This window comes from Penicillium daleae (genome assembly GCF_028827525.1).
Source record: "Penicillium daleae strain IBT 16125 chromosome Unknown utg000004l_segment0_segment0, whole genome shotgun sequence".
Taxonomy (NCBI): Eukaryota; Fungi; Ascomycota; class Eurotiomycetes; order Eurotiales; family Aspergillaceae; genus Penicillium; species Penicillium daleae.
Window position 1 is genome coordinate 541,016 of NW_026623152.1, and position 17,995 is coordinate 559,010.

At 49.5% G+C, this 17,995-nt stretch overlaps 9 protein-coding genes across 9 annotated transcripts; 4 read left to right on the plus strand and 5 right to left on the minus strand.

Annotated features, from left to right (window-relative positions):
* Positions 1 to 318: 318 nt before the first annotated feature.
* N7458_003911 (putative short chain oxidoreductase/dehydrogenase) lies at positions 319 to 1,234 on the plus strand (the record flags this gene model as incomplete). The annotated part of the gene is made up of 2 exons (XM_056907293.1): positions 319 to 793; positions 855 to 1,234. 2 exons carry the CDS (start codon positions 319 to 321, stop codon positions 1,232 to 1,234), a joined length of 855 nt encoding a protein of 284 aa, XP_056768020.1.
* Positions 1,235 to 2,991: 1,757 nt separating this feature from the next.
* Positions 2,992 to 3,283, plus strand: N7458_003912 (uncharacterized protein; the record flags this gene model as incomplete). Its single annotated transcript, XM_056907294.1, has 2 exons — positions 2,992 to 3,171; positions 3,233 to 3,283. 2 exons carry the CDS (start codon positions 2,992 to 2,994, stop codon positions 3,281 to 3,283), a joined length of 231 nt encoding a protein of 76 aa, XP_056768021.1.
* A 310-nt stretch (positions 3,284 to 3,593) lies between these two features.
* N7458_003913 (oxidative DNA demethylase) lies at positions 3,594 to 5,634 on the minus strand (the record flags this gene model as incomplete). Its single annotated transcript, XM_056907295.1, has 2 exons — positions 3,594 to 5,406; positions 5,471 to 5,634. The coding sequence occupies 2 exons, from the start codon at positions 5,632 to 5,634 to the stop codon at positions 3,594 to 3,596; spliced, it is 1,977 nt and encodes a 658-aa protein (XP_056768022.1).
* A 753-nt stretch (positions 5,635 to 6,387) lies between these two features.
* On the plus strand, positions 6,388 to 7,173 carry N7458_003914 (uncharacterized protein; the record flags this gene model as incomplete). Its single annotated transcript, XM_056907296.1, has 1 exon — positions 6,388 to 7,173. The coding sequence occupies one exon, from the start codon at positions 6,388 to 6,390 to the stop codon at positions 7,171 to 7,173; it is 786 nt and encodes a 261-aa protein (XP_056768023.1).
* Positions 7,174 to 7,338: 165 nt separating this feature from the next.
* Positions 7,339 to 7,659, minus strand: N7458_003915 (uncharacterized protein; the record flags this gene model as incomplete). Its single annotated transcript, XM_056907297.1, has 1 exon — positions 7,339 to 7,659. One exon carries the CDS (start codon positions 7,657 to 7,659, stop codon positions 7,339 to 7,341), a length of 321 nt encoding a protein of 106 aa, XP_056768024.1.
* Positions 7,660 to 11,252: 3,593 nt separating this feature from the next.
* On the plus strand, positions 11,253 to 12,637 carry N7458_003916 (uncharacterized protein; the record flags this gene model as incomplete). Its single annotated transcript, XM_056907298.1, has 2 exons — positions 11,253 to 11,687; positions 11,738 to 12,637. The coding sequence occupies 2 exons, from the start codon at positions 11,253 to 11,255 to the stop codon at positions 12,635 to 12,637; spliced, it is 1,335 nt and encodes a 444-aa protein (XP_056768025.1).
* Positions 12,638 to 12,927: 290 nt separating this feature from the next.
* N7458_003917 (enoyl-CoA hydratase/isomerase family protein) lies at positions 12,928 to 13,822 on the minus strand (the record flags this gene model as incomplete). Its single annotated transcript, XM_056907299.1, has 2 exons — positions 12,928 to 13,429; positions 13,500 to 13,822. The coding sequence occupies 2 exons, from the start codon at positions 13,820 to 13,822 to the stop codon at positions 12,928 to 12,930; spliced, it is 825 nt and encodes a 274-aa protein (XP_056768026.1).
* A 1,294-nt stretch (positions 13,823 to 15,116) lies between these two features.
* N7458_003918 (uncharacterized protein) lies at positions 15,117 to 15,920 on the minus strand (the record flags this gene model as incomplete). Its single annotated transcript, XM_056907300.1, has 1 exon — positions 15,117 to 15,920. The coding sequence occupies one exon, from the start codon at positions 15,918 to 15,920 to the stop codon at positions 15,117 to 15,119; it is 804 nt and encodes a 267-aa protein (XP_056768027.1).
* Positions 15,921 to 16,077: 157 nt separating this feature from the next.
* Positions 16,078 to 17,466, minus strand: N7458_003919 (transcription initiation factor TFIID subunit 7 family protein; the record flags this gene model as incomplete). The annotated part of the gene is made up of 1 exon (XM_056907301.1): positions 16,078 to 17,466. The coding sequence occupies one exon, from the start codon at positions 17,464 to 17,466 to the stop codon at positions 16,078 to 16,080; it is 1,389 nt and encodes a 462-aa protein (XP_056768028.1).
* Positions 17,467 to 17,995: the final 529 nt, after the last annotated feature.

Below are 17,995 nucleotides of genomic sequence, written 5' to 3' on the forward strand. Positions count from 1 at the left end.
TCCGCTAAGTCCGCCTTAATACCGACCAGATGCACCATCTGATAAGCAAGGCAAGATCGTGAGGCCGTAAAGTCCGAAAGACTGGCCTCGCCCCGAAAAGTTCCACTATCTTTCAATTCCACACGTCATTCCGTTATTCGCATATTTAAAGGCGCGCTTGCGCATTCAAATACAGTGCCACATCTTCAGGTTTTACCCAAATTTCAATACATCCTGACTTTAGTCCTTGTCGTTGGACTCTGATCTTCTCCAACTACCCCTCACCGTACTTATTCAGCTCCCAAAATCGACTTCGCTCCACTCTTGATACTCACCGATATGGCCCCTAAAACATGGCTCGTCACAGGTGCCTCGTCAGGCTTGGGCACCGCTATCGCCGAGGTTGCCCTCCGCGCAGGAAATAAAGTCATTGCAACAGCACGCAATCCTACAAAAGCAGCCAAGGAGAACCCACAGATCGAAGAATTAGGAGGTACATGGCTCGAGCTTGATGTGACGAACAAAGGAACACCAAAGAAAGTGGAAGATGGAATCAGACAATCCGGTGGCGCAATTGATGTGGTCGTTAATAATGCGGGGTACTCATTACTCGGCGGCATTGAAGACATGAGCGAGGAAGAGATCGAGAACCAGTTCAGCACAAATGTTTATGGCCCCGTTAGAGTATTGAAGGGTGTTTTGCCTTTCATGCGGGCGCAGCGATCGGGGACGATTGTCAATGTGAGCAGCATCGCTGGTATGGACGGACTACCATCTGGTGCAATGTATGCGGGGTCTAAGTTTGCCCTCGAAGGTGAGTAGACAGAAACATGGGACCTTAATTGGGACGAATGCTCATCTTAACGAACACATAGGTATGTCTGAGAGTCTCTCGCGAGAACTAGCACCGTTTGGCATCCGAGTCATCATCGTTGAGCCCGGTCAATTCCGAACCAAATTCCTGTCAGCCTTCGTCGAGCCGGCCGCTGGATTAAACAAGGATTATGTTGGAACTCCCCTCGATACGACACTCAATGTGTTTAGAACACGAGACGGAAAACAGGCCGGCGACCCTGTCAAAGCTGCCCAGCGGATTTTGGAAGTCATTACGGGCACGGGAATTGGCACAGGCAAGGAGAATTTACTGCGACTTCCTCTTGGCCCTGATTGCTACCAACGCTTCCAGACGAAAATTGACTCTCTACAAGAGAATCTGACGCAGGCAAAGGATATTGCGCATTCCACTAATATTTGAAAGAAGAATTGTTATGGTAGACGCTGGGTGGCTGAGTGGATGCTAAAAGATAGAAATACTACGAGAAGGCTACCAAAAGAACAACAAGGCGTCAAATCTAGAGCACATTTATTCAATAGAGTGGTTCATTAGATACAGCCCTTCTCTATGGACTGAAACTGCTCTGATGGAAGATTTAAAGAGATTGTTTGAATGCAGAACAAAGCAAAAGGTTGTATGATAGCATAAAGGGGGGTTCTTAAGAGTAGTAAAGAGAATTTTGCAAGGCCTTCTGAAAGGGTGAGAGTTGGAGGTGGTAAAGTAGCGGAATTTACCTACAGTAGTCATATATTCCCTTCATATGACAAACTACATATCCAGGTCTCCCTTCTCTCTCTCTCTCCCTCCCCTCCCTCCCTCTCTTACACATTACTCTCGTATGCACATTTTCTTCTGTTCCCCCTCCCATGCCCTGACTGCTGTCCACGTTCGATTATTCCTATATCAATATCCCCGAGCAATAATCGCATGGAGCCTGAAGTGCAAGTATCATATATATGAGTGGTAGAGTGGGGACAAGAGTGTCAAGACCCAAGAGAGATGTGGCTGACGGAGGCTCTACGGGGTTTATCTTGCTTGACGAGCAGTCGATGCTCGGACTGCGTACGTTGCTTTGCTTTGACGTTCGATGTCAACATCCTGTTTCATGTTGGCGCGGCAAGAATACCAGGGGAGTCAACAAGGTTCTGGTGGGCGAATCAGTTCATGTTAAAGCTAAGAGTGAGAAATATCTACTGGAGCTGAAGGGCTATCACTCTCCGACTGCGAGTGTGAACGGTATCAAAAGCTGGCCAAGGTAATTTCTGAATCGACTTTCTCGTTTGACGCAATTTCTCTAGATAGATGCCTTCAATTGTTCCTTTCCGTGATGGATGCATGGAACTAATCTTTTCAAACAATGAGAATGCTAACCCTTACTGTTCGAATAGTTCCCAGTTCGAATTTGCAAAGACTAATCCACACCACAACTCTCCAGCTGCCTGAGTGGAAATTCAACGGCAGTTGATTATCAAGGGTTTCATGAAGCTTTGAGAGGTCTACGGCATAGAGGTCGATTTATTGACGCCCTTTAAGCCTCCGGGGAAGGAAAGCATATGGTCCCCACTTCAACATCACCCACAGATACATCGTTGATATGAAGACATAGTGTCAGCCACGGTCCGCCAGCTAGTCAAAAAATATTGGGCGAGCCAGTGCCCACAGCTGCATCATCGAGGCTGCTCTAAGTTGTGATAGCTATAGTTGGCCTCAATTAGGCAAGGAGATGCAGTATGATCCTCCTTCCACGTCCCTCGAAGAGTCGTTTCATTTACAATTTGCAAATATCTCTCTCGAGGATGAGATCCCATCTTTGTGGCCAGAGAAAGAGCGACTTGGCCAATTAACGAGTTTGCATCCATGGTAGCCATCCGCAAAACCCTGGTTGTCGCAACAACTGGAAAGTCCTCTACGTAGGGAAGCCTCTCCGATGCATGTGACCTTAGGAAGACACGGACGTCTTGATGCCTGGTTCACTTGGGGTCCGGGAAAATTGCGCAGAGACTTGCAGCTTCCGCCTCTGCACAGCATGTGAGCTTCTCGCTATGTGGACCTCTGGACCTCTTCCCACAACCAATTCCCAATGGATCTTACCAAGAGCGATCAGTGACGTCTGACGCCTCTGCAAATTGCGACCATCATGCAAATTACATCGTCGTTGCTGCCAGGGTGATTCTCCAATGGGCACTTATATGGATCATTATTTCGACACCCAGTTCGAAGAGGTCATCTTTCGGGGTGACCCAAGTCACGCTGCGCGGAAGGAGCTCGGGATTCCTATGCTAGGGAGCCCACCAGGCAATCTCCACCAATTCCAACCATCCGTCGGCTCTGGAGAGACCTCCGATGAGAGCCGCGAGGTAAGTTAGGCTCTCAATTTTGTCATGGTGATGCAGCAAAGTATAACGCTACGATATACAGGGCAGGTATTATAAGGAAGCAAGGAAAAGTACGAATTTCACGAATCTTTGAGAGCGAGGGCTGTGTAGTATGCGACGGGCTGTTGTGGTGGCGTTCTATAAACGGAAATGCATGGAATAAGATTCGCATGACATAGCGAAAAATACTTCAATAGAATGAATTACGATGGAATCCAAGTCAAAGTGATTTAGCTGTACTTATGCTCCGATCTGGTTCCAACTTCGAATTTGGAAATGTCACAATCCTGGAATATCAAGATTGCGGAGAGAGGTTTCTTTGACCAGTCATATATGGCATCACATAGGTATATCTACAGCATTTGTACTGTCCATGCTCAAGGAACAATCCCTCAAAATAAGATCTACTCCTCCTCCTCATCATCACCCATATCATCGTCCTCATCGTCCTCATCGTCTTCATCATCTTCATCATCTTCATCGTCAAACTCCACACCAATGTCACCGGTAATATCCCACCGATCACCCTTAGCATTGGCACTGACATACTTGACAAACTTCAGCGTGCCACTATCACGTAGCACAATGCTGAGACGATTCCAGCCAGCCTGGGTGCTGAACAGGATGCCGTCATCTTCGTCTGCGCCGGCAGAGCGGTAGATGGCAGGATCCGCTTTGGCCTTCTTGGGTCGGAGGACTTGGTCTGCGTTTTCCTCATCCTCCTCCTCATCCTCGTCGTCGTCGCCTGCCATGTAGATCTCATAGCCACCTACTGAAGGGTGCTCAGCAGCTTCGGCGGTGGTCTTCTTCGTGGGCTTCGAGGCCTTCGCAGAAGCTCCATTCTCGCCATCTTCCTCGTCCTCGTCCTCGTCCTCCTCTGCTTCCTTCTCCCATCCCGTTGTGGGAGTGAGGCAAAGGGTGAACTCCAGTCGTGGCTCCTCGCCATCATAGCCACTCGCCAGAGTATAATCAGCACCACGGCGGAAGCGACGGGCCAGGAAGTTGTGGCTCTTGAGGTGGTCTACACCGGTGATCAATGCAAGCCATTTGCGGAAAGCCTGAGAGGGGAAAAGGACGTTCAGAATCTCCTTGATTGGGTTGCTGATGTCATTCTCCACAGGCTCCTGGTATAGATAACGGTGCTTGTGGGGAGGCCGAGCCACAGTCCATTCGGTCTGAGCCTGGATTTCCTCAGATGAGGCGGGCAAGGTCTGCCGCTCCTGGTCCTCGATGTATGCGCTCACACGAGAAGCGAACTTCTCGTTCAGGAAGCGCTCCAGACTGAGCGAGGACTCGTTCTCAAAGGCTTCGGACATCTCCTCAGCAATGTCGGGAGTCAGATATGAGGGTGCCAGATACTGGACCAAGAACTCGAGATCATTCTCGGTGAACTCGTTGCCCTCAGACTGCACCTCCATCTTGCCCTTGCCTTTGCCCGAGACCTCGGGCACTTCCCAGGACACTGGGTTCGGCTGTGGCAGGTCGTAGATATCCCCGCGGCCCTGGAGCTGGGCAAGACTGCTGCGCTCGGCCAGCTTCTCTTCGAGACCTTCCTCATACCCATCCTCCCCTTCTTGAGGAATGTGGAACCATCCGCTGATGGCCATGCGCACGCGCTTCTTCGACTTGTCGTCGCCTTCGCGATGATGGTAGACCTCCTCGACATCGTGGAAGCTCTCACCGGGCTGAACGGTGAAGAAACTCAGCTGGTTGAAGGCGGGAGGAATAGAAAGGGTGAAATCCGGGTTGGGAATCTTGACATCCTCGCCCTCGGCATCCTTCTTCGGCGTTGTTGGGTACAAGCGCAGAGCGCCACCCCACTCCTCCTGCCACGGGGTATCGGGGTCGGTCAAGTAGAGAATATAGCTCACACGGCGGCTACCAATGACATCGTCGTGGCACAAGAGATGGCAGCCCTCGGTGTAAATGTTAATGGCCATGTCGGTCTTCTTGCCGCTCAGCTTTCCAGAGCCAGTGATGGAGGAGAGGTACTCGCGGAAGCGCGCTGAGTACATCGCATCACGAAGCTTCAGCAAAGAGGGTAGTCTAGACAGGGAGGAGTCATCCAGACCATCCAAGTTCGCCAGGTCACCAGATTGGAAGATCTTGTAGATATCGGTCTCCTTCTCGGTGAAAGATAGATGCTCTTGAACCTCGTCGCGGACGGATCGAAGTAGGGAAGGTTCGATCAAAGGGCAGATAACACCGTGCAAGTACCTTAAAGTTAAAATATGTTAGCCCGAAGTCATCAATAGACTATTGGGTGTAGCATGGATCGTACGGAGAGGACTTTGCGTATGCGTCTGTGTATTTCTTCTGCTTCGCGGGATCAAATAGGCCGTCGCTGAAGCGCGCACCGGCCTCCTCGCTGGAGAGGGCGCGCTTCTTAGACTCTGGCAGGCCATTGCCGTCAATTGAGGGCCTCTCGTCTGTTGTGCGCTTCATTTTAAAGGTTGTATGGGAAGAAAGAAGTATGTTTGGTGGTGGTCTGATCTTAAAATTTTCGGAGGCGGTGCAGAAAAGATAGCGGCCACTAGGACAACGTGTTGCATGATGTACATAATCCCGTTGCTTGTTAAGGGATAAAATGTACTTTCATTACATTTCCCGCATGGCTGCTAGTACTTGCCGTAAGGGCGGTGAGCAGCCAACTGGGCGGTCAGTCACTTGGCTTCGTCTCTGATCAACCAAAACAACTGGAACTTGGAAGTCACAATTGACCCTGTCTTGCTCGGACAAAGACTCGTTACTCTTCCAGGTCAAGTTTGCAGTCACCTCAAGTTGGTTTGTTGTGCATCTAATGTCCCATTCACGGCCGAGATCCAGTACCTGACCCGGGCATAGGGCTCGCGGAGCCTCAAGAGTGTCAGGCCCCAAGCTCAGGGTTCCTCTCGCCACTGCTGAAGGTCGCGGCCTTATTCAAATGTTTGCCTGGATAGAATTCATCTCTTGATCAACCGATCGACTTTCTTGACTTTCAGTTATCCCCCATTGCTAGCTGTTCTCTACAGTTCTGTACTTCACTCAGCCTCGCTCCCGGTGTCGTCACTTCCCGCAGACCCAGTCTGGATCGCTGGAACGCCTCCAGCCTTCGATTCGGTTCCTGCATTCCGCACCTCGCCTTGAACAGCGCACTGGACCATCTTTACTCGGCTTTGTTCGTGCCAAGTGCACCTATCCTCTCATTCCCATACTATCATGCAGTCTGCGCCAGATGCGACTGAAGCCTCGATCCAAAATGATCGGCCAGGCACCCCACCCCGCCCACCTTATTCCCCGGTGACCCCAGTGTTCGCACACCTTGACCTGGTCGCCTCTGCCAACGCCACGATAGTACCGCCCCCTCTGTCGCCCTCACCTACATCGCATGCTCTCCCAGACCCTCTCTTGAGTTACCGACCGCCCGCGCCTCCCGCAGCGCCGCCCGTCTTCAAACCGGAACCACCGCCAGTGCCGATCTCCGAGAGCGAGAATCCAGATGCCATCGCCCTGCGGTCTGCGATCTCTATCCTACAAATGCAGAAGCAGCAAACGCTGCGCGATATTCGCAGTTTAGATCGTTTGAAAGAGGCTGCAGCAGCAGACCCAGAGGGCTTTGCGCACGATTTGGCGACAGGACGTTTGCGCACCGAGGATCGCGGGGCGGTGATTCAGTTCTCGGACGACGATGTCATGGACACGGAAGAAGACCAAACAGAGGGCGATAAGAAGTCAAAACCAGACGGCACATCCACATCAAAGTTTGGCCGCTTACCACCGCCACAGAACGTGGTGCGAACGCCGCCGATTAACTGGGCCAAGTACCAAGTCTTAGGCGACTCACTGGATCGCATGCATGAAGAGCAGTTACGACGGCCTACTCCCGGTGAACCCAGGCGAGAACCTGCTCCGGAGTACATGTTTGCCTCACCTTATCGTCCACTTGTTGATCAGTTGGACACACCCGCACGGCTGGCCCGGCCAAGCAAGACCAAAAAGCCATGATACTGATGGGACGGGCTTTTGATTATGACCTTATACCTTACGACGTGATGTACTTTAAATACGAAATACGAAATGCACCTACTAGAGGGAGCCCTCCCTGGACAACAAGAATCAATGTCATGTTATGGCATGCTTTTACAGCACACTCTTGATAGATCTATAGATCTATCTACTTGCGCCAACCGCCATCACCACCACCTTCTCCCCCTCCTGCTCCAAAACCTCCCCCCTCACCACCACCATCTCCTCCATTTCCCCCTCCACCTCCACCTCCAAGGCCTCCTCCCTCACCACCACCATCTCCTCCATTTCCCCCTCCACCTCCACCTCCAAGGCCTCCTCCCTCACCACCTCCTTCTCCTGCTCCCCCTCCTGCCCCAAAACCTCCTCCGGCCCCGGCTCCGAATCCTCCTCCAATTCCACCACCACCGCCGCCCCCTCCACCACCACCGCCGCCACCGCCGCCACCGAGGCCAATTCCTCCATCAGCACCTATTGTGTAGTGATAGTTAGGGACAGATGGGTATGCTGGAAATATAAGGGCTCACGAACCTGCTTGCCCAGCTACTGGAGCCGCAATAGCAGCACTTCCCAAGCTAAGTAGGGCGAAGAGGAAGTGCAACCGCATTTTGTGTTGGAGAAATTCAAAGCTGTCGAAATCGTGAGCTGAGTTGAAATGAATAGAAAAAAAAAATCTATGCCTTTACCAAGTGTGATATTCAAGCTTGATTTCTTTATCAAGATGGATGTTGCTGAGCATAAGACCAAATATCGCGGAGACAACACCGTTCTTATACTGCACCGACGGAACTAGAACTTCTTTGAAAGGCAGGTATTCCCTGTTTTCAATTTGGAAATTCGGCGAAGACTTTCGTTGTCATTCGAGCTGGTCCACAAACTCACCAGTCACGCCGTCTCCTTATGAACCGATAATCTGACACCGAGCATGAATCTCGTCTGGATCCTGATATTGAGACTGGTTGCTTACATGGCTCGGTTGAATGAGCTGCGTATGCAGACTACGAAGCGCCTTTCCCCCTCTGTGAGAGGTTACACGGCCGCGTGGTGAATGGCGTGGAGTGACAGATATGCATGGCTAAGACTTTCAGCTCTTGCCAGTTGTAGCCCGGGATTTTGTCAATCATTTGATACATTGCGAGGGATTATTCGCATACCTATCTTTCAAGCTAGTTCAAGTGGATCTCTCGCGATAGCAGGGATGAGTAGGTATTAGCAAAGCAGCCAGTATTGCGCCTCAGGAATGAACTTCCGTCTTCTCATCAAGAGGCTTTGTTCCGATTGCCAAATTGACCATTTTGCAGTGCTAATGACAATATATTAGTAAAGACCACATAACAGCCAGATAATGAGTGGGGCTTACATCGAAGCTTCCCCAAGGCCCAGCTATCCCTTGGTCTGAGACAAGCCTTGTCTGCTTTGCATATTCTGCCCTCGGTGAGCCCAGCCAGTGTGACACTCGTGCATGACAAATTCGCATAGCATGGATTCCTTTCCTGCTCATTGCAAACTCGAATCCTCGAACATCCTTCCAAGACTCGAAATCAGCATAGATTTTCTTTCCTGGTATGCGATAACCAATTATCTTGTTTGATTGCTCCGGCTTTCTAGATATGAATTCGAGTCCGGCGATATAGGTTCTATTGTCTTTCGAGGACTTCCCGAATTCCAGGAACACGGAGACTCCGATTCGAAATATCGGTTCATCCATGAGGACAGTTTGCACGAAGCGCATTTTCTCTGGTAATTTCGAGAGTTTGCGGCATTTTTATCCTCTGTGGTGGTGGCCCAAGACAATTCTTTTGTAAAGAGCCTCTCTGTAGTGAGATACGCCCTGAGTTATCTGCCTTGGTTGCCATATATTTGTCCTTGAGCCATTCGCACTGACGCCACAGCGTCCTCCTGCGTCGATGTACTGGGTTCTTCCCGAGGAACCTCATTTTAGTCCTGTAATACGCTTGCCGCCAATCCTTACGTAAATGCGCATCAGTACTGGCTGAACCTGATAGAAGGTAACTGAGGAAGCCACGCTCTGCACTATTGTATAATCTGGTTTTCTAGAACTGTTGGCCGTGGAACACCGCTGATATAGCCCTTGAAGCCTGATGTAGACACATGAAATCTGCCGTTGATAGATAGCCCGATATTAGTTCGAGAAGTTCGGGGGGAAGATGCTTGAAACTATCGCTTGTGTTGCTCCAAGGAAAGATCCTGTTTTCCGGGCTGCGTAGGGTCATGCTTGAGCTTATCTGTAAACTTATGATTCTCCGTTCCTTAGATGGGTCCGGGATCCCTGATTGCAAAATTCGTCAGCACCAAAGTTTCTTGAAGATGTTGGGATGACGATACAATAGTCATAATTGGAAATATGTGTACTAATGTGCACATTAGGAACATTAGAAAGTGCATGAAGGTGGCGCTTTAGGTCAAGCTGCTCGACATCTATGTACTGCAGAAGGATCACCTATCACTTTTTGTGAAAGGTATAAAGTCCTCCCGCGCAATGAGGGAGTGGCTCGAGTCGGAAGGAAGCCAAGTCTACTGTGCCGCCGGAAAGGGCGAAGAGGCTGTTGTATAACCTCATATAACCTACTCACTCCCGATAGATGAGCTTTTTGTTTGGACTCAAATGAATAGACTGTATATAGTTTGATACAGAATTCTTGTTGAAGCAGATGCACTTACTTGGTCGCCACTCGGCCTGCCACAATGCCTTGTAGTAGCTCTCTCCACACATATGACAGGTCTTGAGAGACATCGCGCATCCAAAAGCCTTATGCAAGCTGATAGCACATTTGAATATGTTATAGTAGAAGTTATTTGTGGAGTAGATTGCGGTTATTGACTTGGGTAGTTAAAGTATGCTTATCATGATTACATCAGGAGGTTCCACGTCTGAAGATAAACCTTTCATGTATGTTGATAGTAGCAATAAATTTCAAGTACTTGATTGAACAATATTCACGGTCAATGAATTGGTCATATCATAGATAGACTTTAGGGAGTAGAATAGTTCAGTTTGTTATTAGACACAACAAACGCCAGACCTCAGAAATGCAGAATGTATACTTCGAGAACACCAGCCCCAGGTAGCTCTGCGCTATCTGAAGCTTCAGAATACTAGAGAAAGCAAAACCCAAAATACTTTTATTCTAGTAGATTCGCTCCGAATGTCCAAACTGGCTTTCACAAGGTATCGAGTGCATTACCGTCCAAGCAAAGTGAATTTTCCTTCCAACGTATTTCCAGCTACACAACTATCATCACAATGACAAAGAGAAAATCTTCGATTCACAGTTTAATTTCAATATCCTCATTGCCAGATGCAAAAGAAATCTCTTTATTAGAAGACTGGGTTGCGCTTGAGTCTAAGCTCATCACAGGCTTTAGAGTGTATATCACGTGACCAGATTATTTACGTCGGCTTGACACGGACATCTTCTAAGTAGCTTTCGAATGAGTCTTTAGTACACCTGGTGATAATCTCTAGGGTTACAACAAGGAAGCGCCTCTCCAGCACTACTACGCATGGAACATGGAAGTCGCTGTGGTCTATTGTATCAACTTGGCCCAAAGTTGGTCCGAGCGTCGGAATCCGGGAAGCATGCAGTATGTCGTCTCACGTTTTCTATTTCATCATTGCATGGTATTTATTGTAGAATGAGTCAAATTAATACATAGATTATCTAGTAATAATTTTCTGGGTATCTTTTGCTGCTACACAAGGAAATGACGTATGTTTTGACAGCGAATGTCCGAACCGAGTACTCGTTACCAACTTGCCGTTTGCGGGATCTTATGCAATCGGAAGCGAGCAACAACTGATCAGTGCCCTAAATCAGTCACCTGGATGGTTCGTACATGGAGCAAGATCGACATTCTCGCTTATGCATGCATACATGAAATGAAATTGCAACATCATGAAGTTCTTGAGCGGGGTATAAAATGAGTTATCGATCTGGGCAATAAATTGTAAAATGGGTAGCTGGGAAAGAAACATCAGCTTTTTATCGTCCAATTTGTGTTTTCTGTTTTGACGAGGGTGCAAGTCAAGCGACAAAATGGCGGCAGCTATATTGACAGTCATCTCTTTCTTCATTCTACTTTGCGCTGCTTTCGCACCTTCCATCACACCGCCATCTCAGGATCCGTGGTATGATCAGCCCAGCAATATCAGTGACTATGCTGCTGGGGAGCTGATCCGCTCTCGCTCAGTTCCTCCACAGCTGGTATCACTTTCATCACTGCAGGTTAATGTCTCTGTAAAGGCTGTTTATCAGTATCTTTTCCGGACTACTGATGGCCTCGGCGATGCAGTTGCTTCGGCAGTGACCTTGATCGAGCCGTGCAACTCGGATCCATCCAAGCTTGTCGGATATCAGGCATTCTACGATAGCGCCAATGTTGATTGCAGTCCATCGTATACGCTGCGGGCGGATAATAAGAACCTGGGATTTTTTTCGTCCGGGCAGAACGTTTCAGAAGACATACCTTTCGTAAGTCTATCCTTAGGCTCTCACTTTGTCTAGAGACTGACCAGGTATAGATCGCAGCAGCGCTTAACCTGGGTTGGTGGGTTTTCAGCACCGACTATGAAGGCCTGAAAGCCGAGTTCACAGCTGGTCTTCAGTCTGGTCATGCTGTGTTAGATTCAACTAGAGTCGTTCTTGACGAAGGGCCCTCGGTTGGATTATCAGGCAATCCCCAGTATGTGCTTTGGGGATACTCTGGGGGTGCACTCGCATCTACATGGGCCGCTGAGCTTCAGCCGTCCTATGCACCAGAACTAAAATATGCTGGGGTCGCGGTTGGAGGGACAACACCTAACATCAGTGCGGTGCTGCAAACTATCAATAATGGATCACACGCAGGCCTTGCTTTCTCGGGGATATATGGACAATCGAAAGCATTCCCAAATCTTACCGAGTGGTTGGATGCAAACTTGATCTCTTCAAAGTCGGCGCAATTCTATTCCATTGCTAGCGGCTGTCTTTCACAGGCCGCCTCTGAAGGAAACGGGCAAGATTTTTACACATACTTCAAGGATGGGGAGGCATCTTTATATGAAGCAGCGCCTCGGTCAATCTTCCAGTGGTCAGGCCAGATGGGGATTCACGGCACACCAACCGCGCCGCTATTTGTTTATAAGGCAACCGGCGACGAGATCAGTGCTGTGGCAGATACGGACGCTCTTGTTGAGAAGTATTGTGCCGCGGGTGCTCGTATCGAATATCACCGAGACCTGGTGGGGAATCATGAGACCGAGGCGATTTCGGGTTCGGCAAGTGCCTTGGAGTGGATATCGGATCGTTTGAATGGGAAAGCAGTGAGTAGCGGCTGCAGCACAAAGAACGTGTCGCTTTCTTCGCTCAGTAATGAGACTGCGGCGCTGCTAGGAGAAGAGATGTTTACCATCCTCGAAACGGACTTGGGCGGTATGCTATGAGAGGCCAAGTTAACAAATACATGGATTGTCTTTAAATGAATCTGAGTTGGCAGATAAGATCTTGGCTTTGGACATCTATTATCGTATTGGTATAAATATGTACACGACTGGTAGTACACAGGATTTCGTCGCTAAGCCCTGAAAATATGCACGTTTTCCAGCGACCAGATTCATTCCCTAACTCGGGAGACCAGTTGGCTGTTCAAGGAAGCACCAAAAGGTTCCAATCACTTCTATCGGGAGCGGGGGAATTTCAAGAGACGGGAATGGCAGCAACTCGGTGGGTAATCTCACAGCTTTGACTTGCACGATTTCTCCCACTTTTCAACTTCCTTCAGACCCTCACCTCGCAACTGTTCATTCCTGTCTTCCACCTTCTCCCGCCATGCCAGATTTCCGTCATGATCGTCAAGCCCATTAAGAACACGCGCGTACATCTCCTCCTTCATAGTGCCATAGATCCCGGTTGCCGCCTTGTTGAGCAGTTTGCGTTCGCGAATCAATCCAATAACCTCATCTAAACCACCCACTGCATCGACAATTCCCGCCTTCAAGGAGTCGTGCCCGCCGAACCGGCGTGCCTCGAGGACGACGCTCCGGAACGTGGTCGGGGCCAGCTTCTCCCGGAAAATTGACATCATTGGCGTTTGCAAAGGGACTCCGAATTCCAGCTCATTGACACACAAGAAGCCCTTATCGGGGTTCTGAATACGATAGTCGTGATACATGGCGAACATGAAGCCCGCGGCAAAGGCGTGTCCATTCAGGAGGCACACCGTGGGCATGGGGTATCTGGAACACGAGGTTAGCGCATATTCTCGCTCGTATTCGGCGATGAACTATGGAGTCCCGGATAACATACGTCAGGAATCGTCGGAACAAACGCCACAGCCATTTGTCCAAGAATCCTTCTGTGCTGGTTGCGAGGTCCAAGTCGAGACCATTGCTATAGAACTTTGGGATACCGCTGGTCGTCACCACGACACCTTTAGGGTAGCGGTGCTCAATAATGTCCAGTGCCAGGATAAAGGCATCGATAAAGGTTGGTGTCAATCTGTTATCCTTGGGAGACGTGAAAGTCAGGACGTAGATATTTTCCTGCTCCTTGCCCTGTTTGGCAGTTGGATTGGTGCACACGATGGTGCCTCCAGTCGAGGTGATCGGGACAGAGAAGAGAGTGGCCATGGTGTTATCAGATAGTAGACTGTCTAGTTCTATCTCTTGCTGAATGCTGCTTTATAGACTCTGACAGTTTCATCACGCCTCGTGTGAAATTGAATTGTAATCAGACCTCGGCAAACATCACATGCCATTCGGTCCGGGACCAGCCACCGACAATGATGACATAATCTAACATCTCGCATAAGAAGGAATTGAAGCTGTTGAACATATATTGTTCACCAATATTCGGTAATAGACAGAAATTATGGATGGGAACTACATATTTATGCAACTGTTTGTATACTTGCATTAACATCCGAGATCTCCGACTGCGGCTGAGAATGGTAAGTAGCTTCCGGGACCAGCCAGAATTGGTTCCCGTAACACAGTAGCAGCAAGCTTACCGCTATACCCACATTTGGGGCCTGTGAAGTTTGACAAAGGAGTGTCTTGGATGCCTGAAGGGACGTCAATTGATATTTGTGTTTTGAGAACACGATATTTGGTAAGTGGTATGGGCTCTGAAATATTGGGAAGTACACCGGGTGGCGGTGTATATATATTCGGCGACTGGATCACCGTCTGATAATGGTGGTAATTCTTCATCACGAATTCTTAGTTTCACGCGAATAATCGAAGAATCCTAGATAGATATTTTCTTCCGGTGGTACGTTTAAGTGTGACTTTTCTACTCACTACTCCAGAACACGAAAAATATACATAATCCCGGTAACATTGTCATAGATAATCTGCGAAAGGGTCGACATACGTGGTAGGTAACCATACTTTTTCAGCTTTCTGATTTTCATGTCAATTCAGAGCACGCCAGGCAGATATGTCTACAGGCTCACGCAAAGGCTTCACGGAAATTATCGCAGATCGCATGGCGAGACTCAAGATCTAGCCCCTCAGAATGCTTCTACGCTTACGTGCCCACCGGAGACTTTAACCCGATATCTGAGTGATGTAACCCTCTATAACAATGGTATCTTCAGCTTGATTTCTCTCTCCGTAAGGAAGCAGGTCGGAGACAACATCATAACATAATATCTTGAGATTTTTTAGGGTTGTCAGCTCAACATGCGGCTATGCCATAGCAACCCTGCTTTCCATCTACCCAAAGGGCTCTGATATTGAGTGCCACTAACAGGAATTTGGAGATAAATCCGCATAAAGGCCTCCTTGTCAGGGGGTTTCATGCTATAGCAGAGAAATGTAGCAGCTGCGAACAGAACTCCAAGGCCCAAAAATTCCACCCATAAACCAGGGAAAGATGCAACTTCAAAGACACATAACCTTCTAAGGGGATCATATTCCATCAACCAACAACAGGCGTACCCGATGATTCCTTAAGCGCTTCCTCAACTTCCTCATTCCTCTTCATCTTTCCTTCCCTCACAGCCTCCCTCTCCGCAACATCATAATCCGGACCCGCAGGACTACGTCCAATTTTATCACCCAGAATCCGATCATGATCAGTCCTCTTCTGATCCATATTCGCCGCGAAATCTGTCTCATCGCCAAACCCCGGATGTCCAGGCCCGGCAGCACTGCCAACAGGCCCGGCGTGAGCACCAGCTTGTGCCCGTTGCATCCCCATGCCCTTGCGCACGACTGAGTCGGCTATATATCCCTCAGCAGGTTGCTGCTCTACTCCGTATTCTAGGTCGACGTCGGAGGATCTTTGCATTTGCTTGCGTTCTTGTTGGTGTTGGGCGTCTAGGTGGGCACGGGCTTCGTCGTTGGATGGCTGGGAGCTGGGGCCGCGGGTGATTGATGCAGTTGGGTCGCCGTATTGACGTGAAGGGACTGGTGCTCGCTGCTCGGATGGTGTTTGTGATACTGGATTGGAAGCTTGTGCGTAGGTAGCTTCCTTGGGTGGTTGGGCTGGCTGCGCGGCTTGACTGCGAGTCTGGGGCATCTTGATGTCGATGGTTTGATGACAGGGGGAGTGATCAAAGATATATGTACCAGTAATGATGAATTGGACAATAGTTTGGAATTCTGAAGAATTGAAGAACTGAAAGATTTCAAAGTAGTTATTGAAGGAGGAAGTTTTGATATGCTTTGCCTGATGGCCAGATGACGTCAGGGTCTCTAACCGGCTTTCTTCAGCGAACATCATAAGGGTTGAAGAACAATCAAATAAACTATTTCCTGCGAAGTCTCGATAAAGGTGTATCATTGGACCAAAAAATTCAAAAGAAAATCTGCGCCAGCGCCAAGTTTGATGCTTCCCGTAAATGCAAATTAACTCCAAACCTATCGCACCCCAGCCATTATACATCGTTCTCGCCAGGCATCCCAACAGACACCTTCTTGAGTTCCAGATCTTTCTTGAGCTCCTGAATACGGCGACCCATCTTGTTGCGTAGAATTTGGTTTTGTACCTTCTGCCACTGTGCGGTTTCCGTTTGAATGAGGGCTTCAAGCTCAGCAATCTCCTCCCGATGCTGCTGGAGTTGGCGCTGCTGTTCCAGTTGTTCTTCGTCAAGATCATCTTCTGGGATGTCGTCGTCCTCGTCCGATACTTCATTCTCATCGCCCGAAGAATCACCGCCACCTTCAGTCGGCGCAGCTGGCGTAGACGCAGCAGCTGCCTGCACTGCTTCTGTGACGGCCGCCGCTGCATCATCGTCTCCAGCAGCCAGTGCGGCTTCCATCTCGGCGGCCAGGTCATCCTCAAAGTCATCCATCATCTCATCAATCTCGCCTTCAGCATCTTGCTCTTCGTCGTAGTCTTCCTCGTAATCGTCCTGCACGAATCCTTCGGCACGGTTCAGAGATGTGTTATCCACGAGGTCAAACCGTGGAGGGAAGAGAGATTGTTCGTCCTGTGCAATCAAATCCTCCACAGCCGTTTCAACCTGTTCGATAGTACGCGAGCTGACACGATCCCGGAAACGTCGCTTGCGGACCCATCGTAAAGGTGGTGCTAGACCATGGGGGTATTGTAGCGTCTTGGTGTCGGCAACTTCGAGCTCAGAAGGGACAGGGTATTCAAGAGCTTCTTGATCGCTCGAGACAGGCCCCAGCACCAAGAGCATTTGACAAATGTCTGCTGATTTGTACCAACCCCGACGGTCCCAACTCTTCATGCCCTCGATGATACAGGGCAGATCGACTAAACATGCCGCATACTGCTTATTTCGGACCTTGAAAATGGCACGTCTTCCCTCGCGATTAAGCGGTTTGAACGAGAACTCTGACTTGTCGAATTTTCTCTCTTCAATAGCTTGCCGCAGATAGTCGCAGTCTTCACCTGGTAGCATTCGCAGTATGAACTGTTCCTCGATCGACGGGTCAATCTCCGTATCCGATGCCTCTGAGTCGTATCCGACACCGACTGGCCGGTTGGGGACATGGCCCTTGTTCTTGAGGCGAATCGACTTGAGCTTGGATGCGTTCAGTTTGAGCCGCTTGGGACCAGGCTGGGCAACTGCCGGCTCAGGTGGCGGCGGTGCATTCTCGGCAGGGCGTTTTTTCGACGAAGCCTTCTTTTTCTTGGGCTTCTCGTCGGACGGCTCAGGCGGGGGCTGTGGTTTGCGACCGATCTTCAGGGTGAGCTTCGGCGGCGCAGCGGGTTCAGCTGGCGCAGGCTGCGCTGGCGGCGGAGCGGCCTTCTTGCCGAACTTGAGCTTGAGGGTCGGACCCTTGGGCTCAGACATGATGCAACCAGATCGAGTAGTGGTGTGCGATCACAAGTGTTAGAGGGCTCGGCGTGAAAGCAAGGCGGAAAGTGAGGTGTCAGTCAGGCTGTGATGGGAAGGAGGGTAGCTACGACCGTCAGGACGCGCTGGGCTCGACCACTTTCTGGCGGCCAGTGAGGGCCACTCCGTTGGTGTACTGAAATTTGGTATATGACTGGCAGAATAATACACAATATCCAGCAAGAGCTTGGCAAGAAGATCAGATTTCATATGGCAGTTGTTGGAGCGGTAAGTAAAAGAGGCGGACTAAAAGGCGGTAAGTCTGACATCCGTATTTGGGTTACACAGGTCATGAACTGCCGCGAAGGCTTCCACCATTGATCCTGTCAACAGCCAAAAGACACAGCCAAATCGCCCAATTACTGTGGTCCATTGCCCCGAACGCTACTCTTTTCTCTCACTTTGCCCTTGGATGCTCACTTCAACAACCCGACTAGCTTGAAAGTCACTTCGTTTACCTTCAGTCTTCGCTACTTCAATCTTCTCA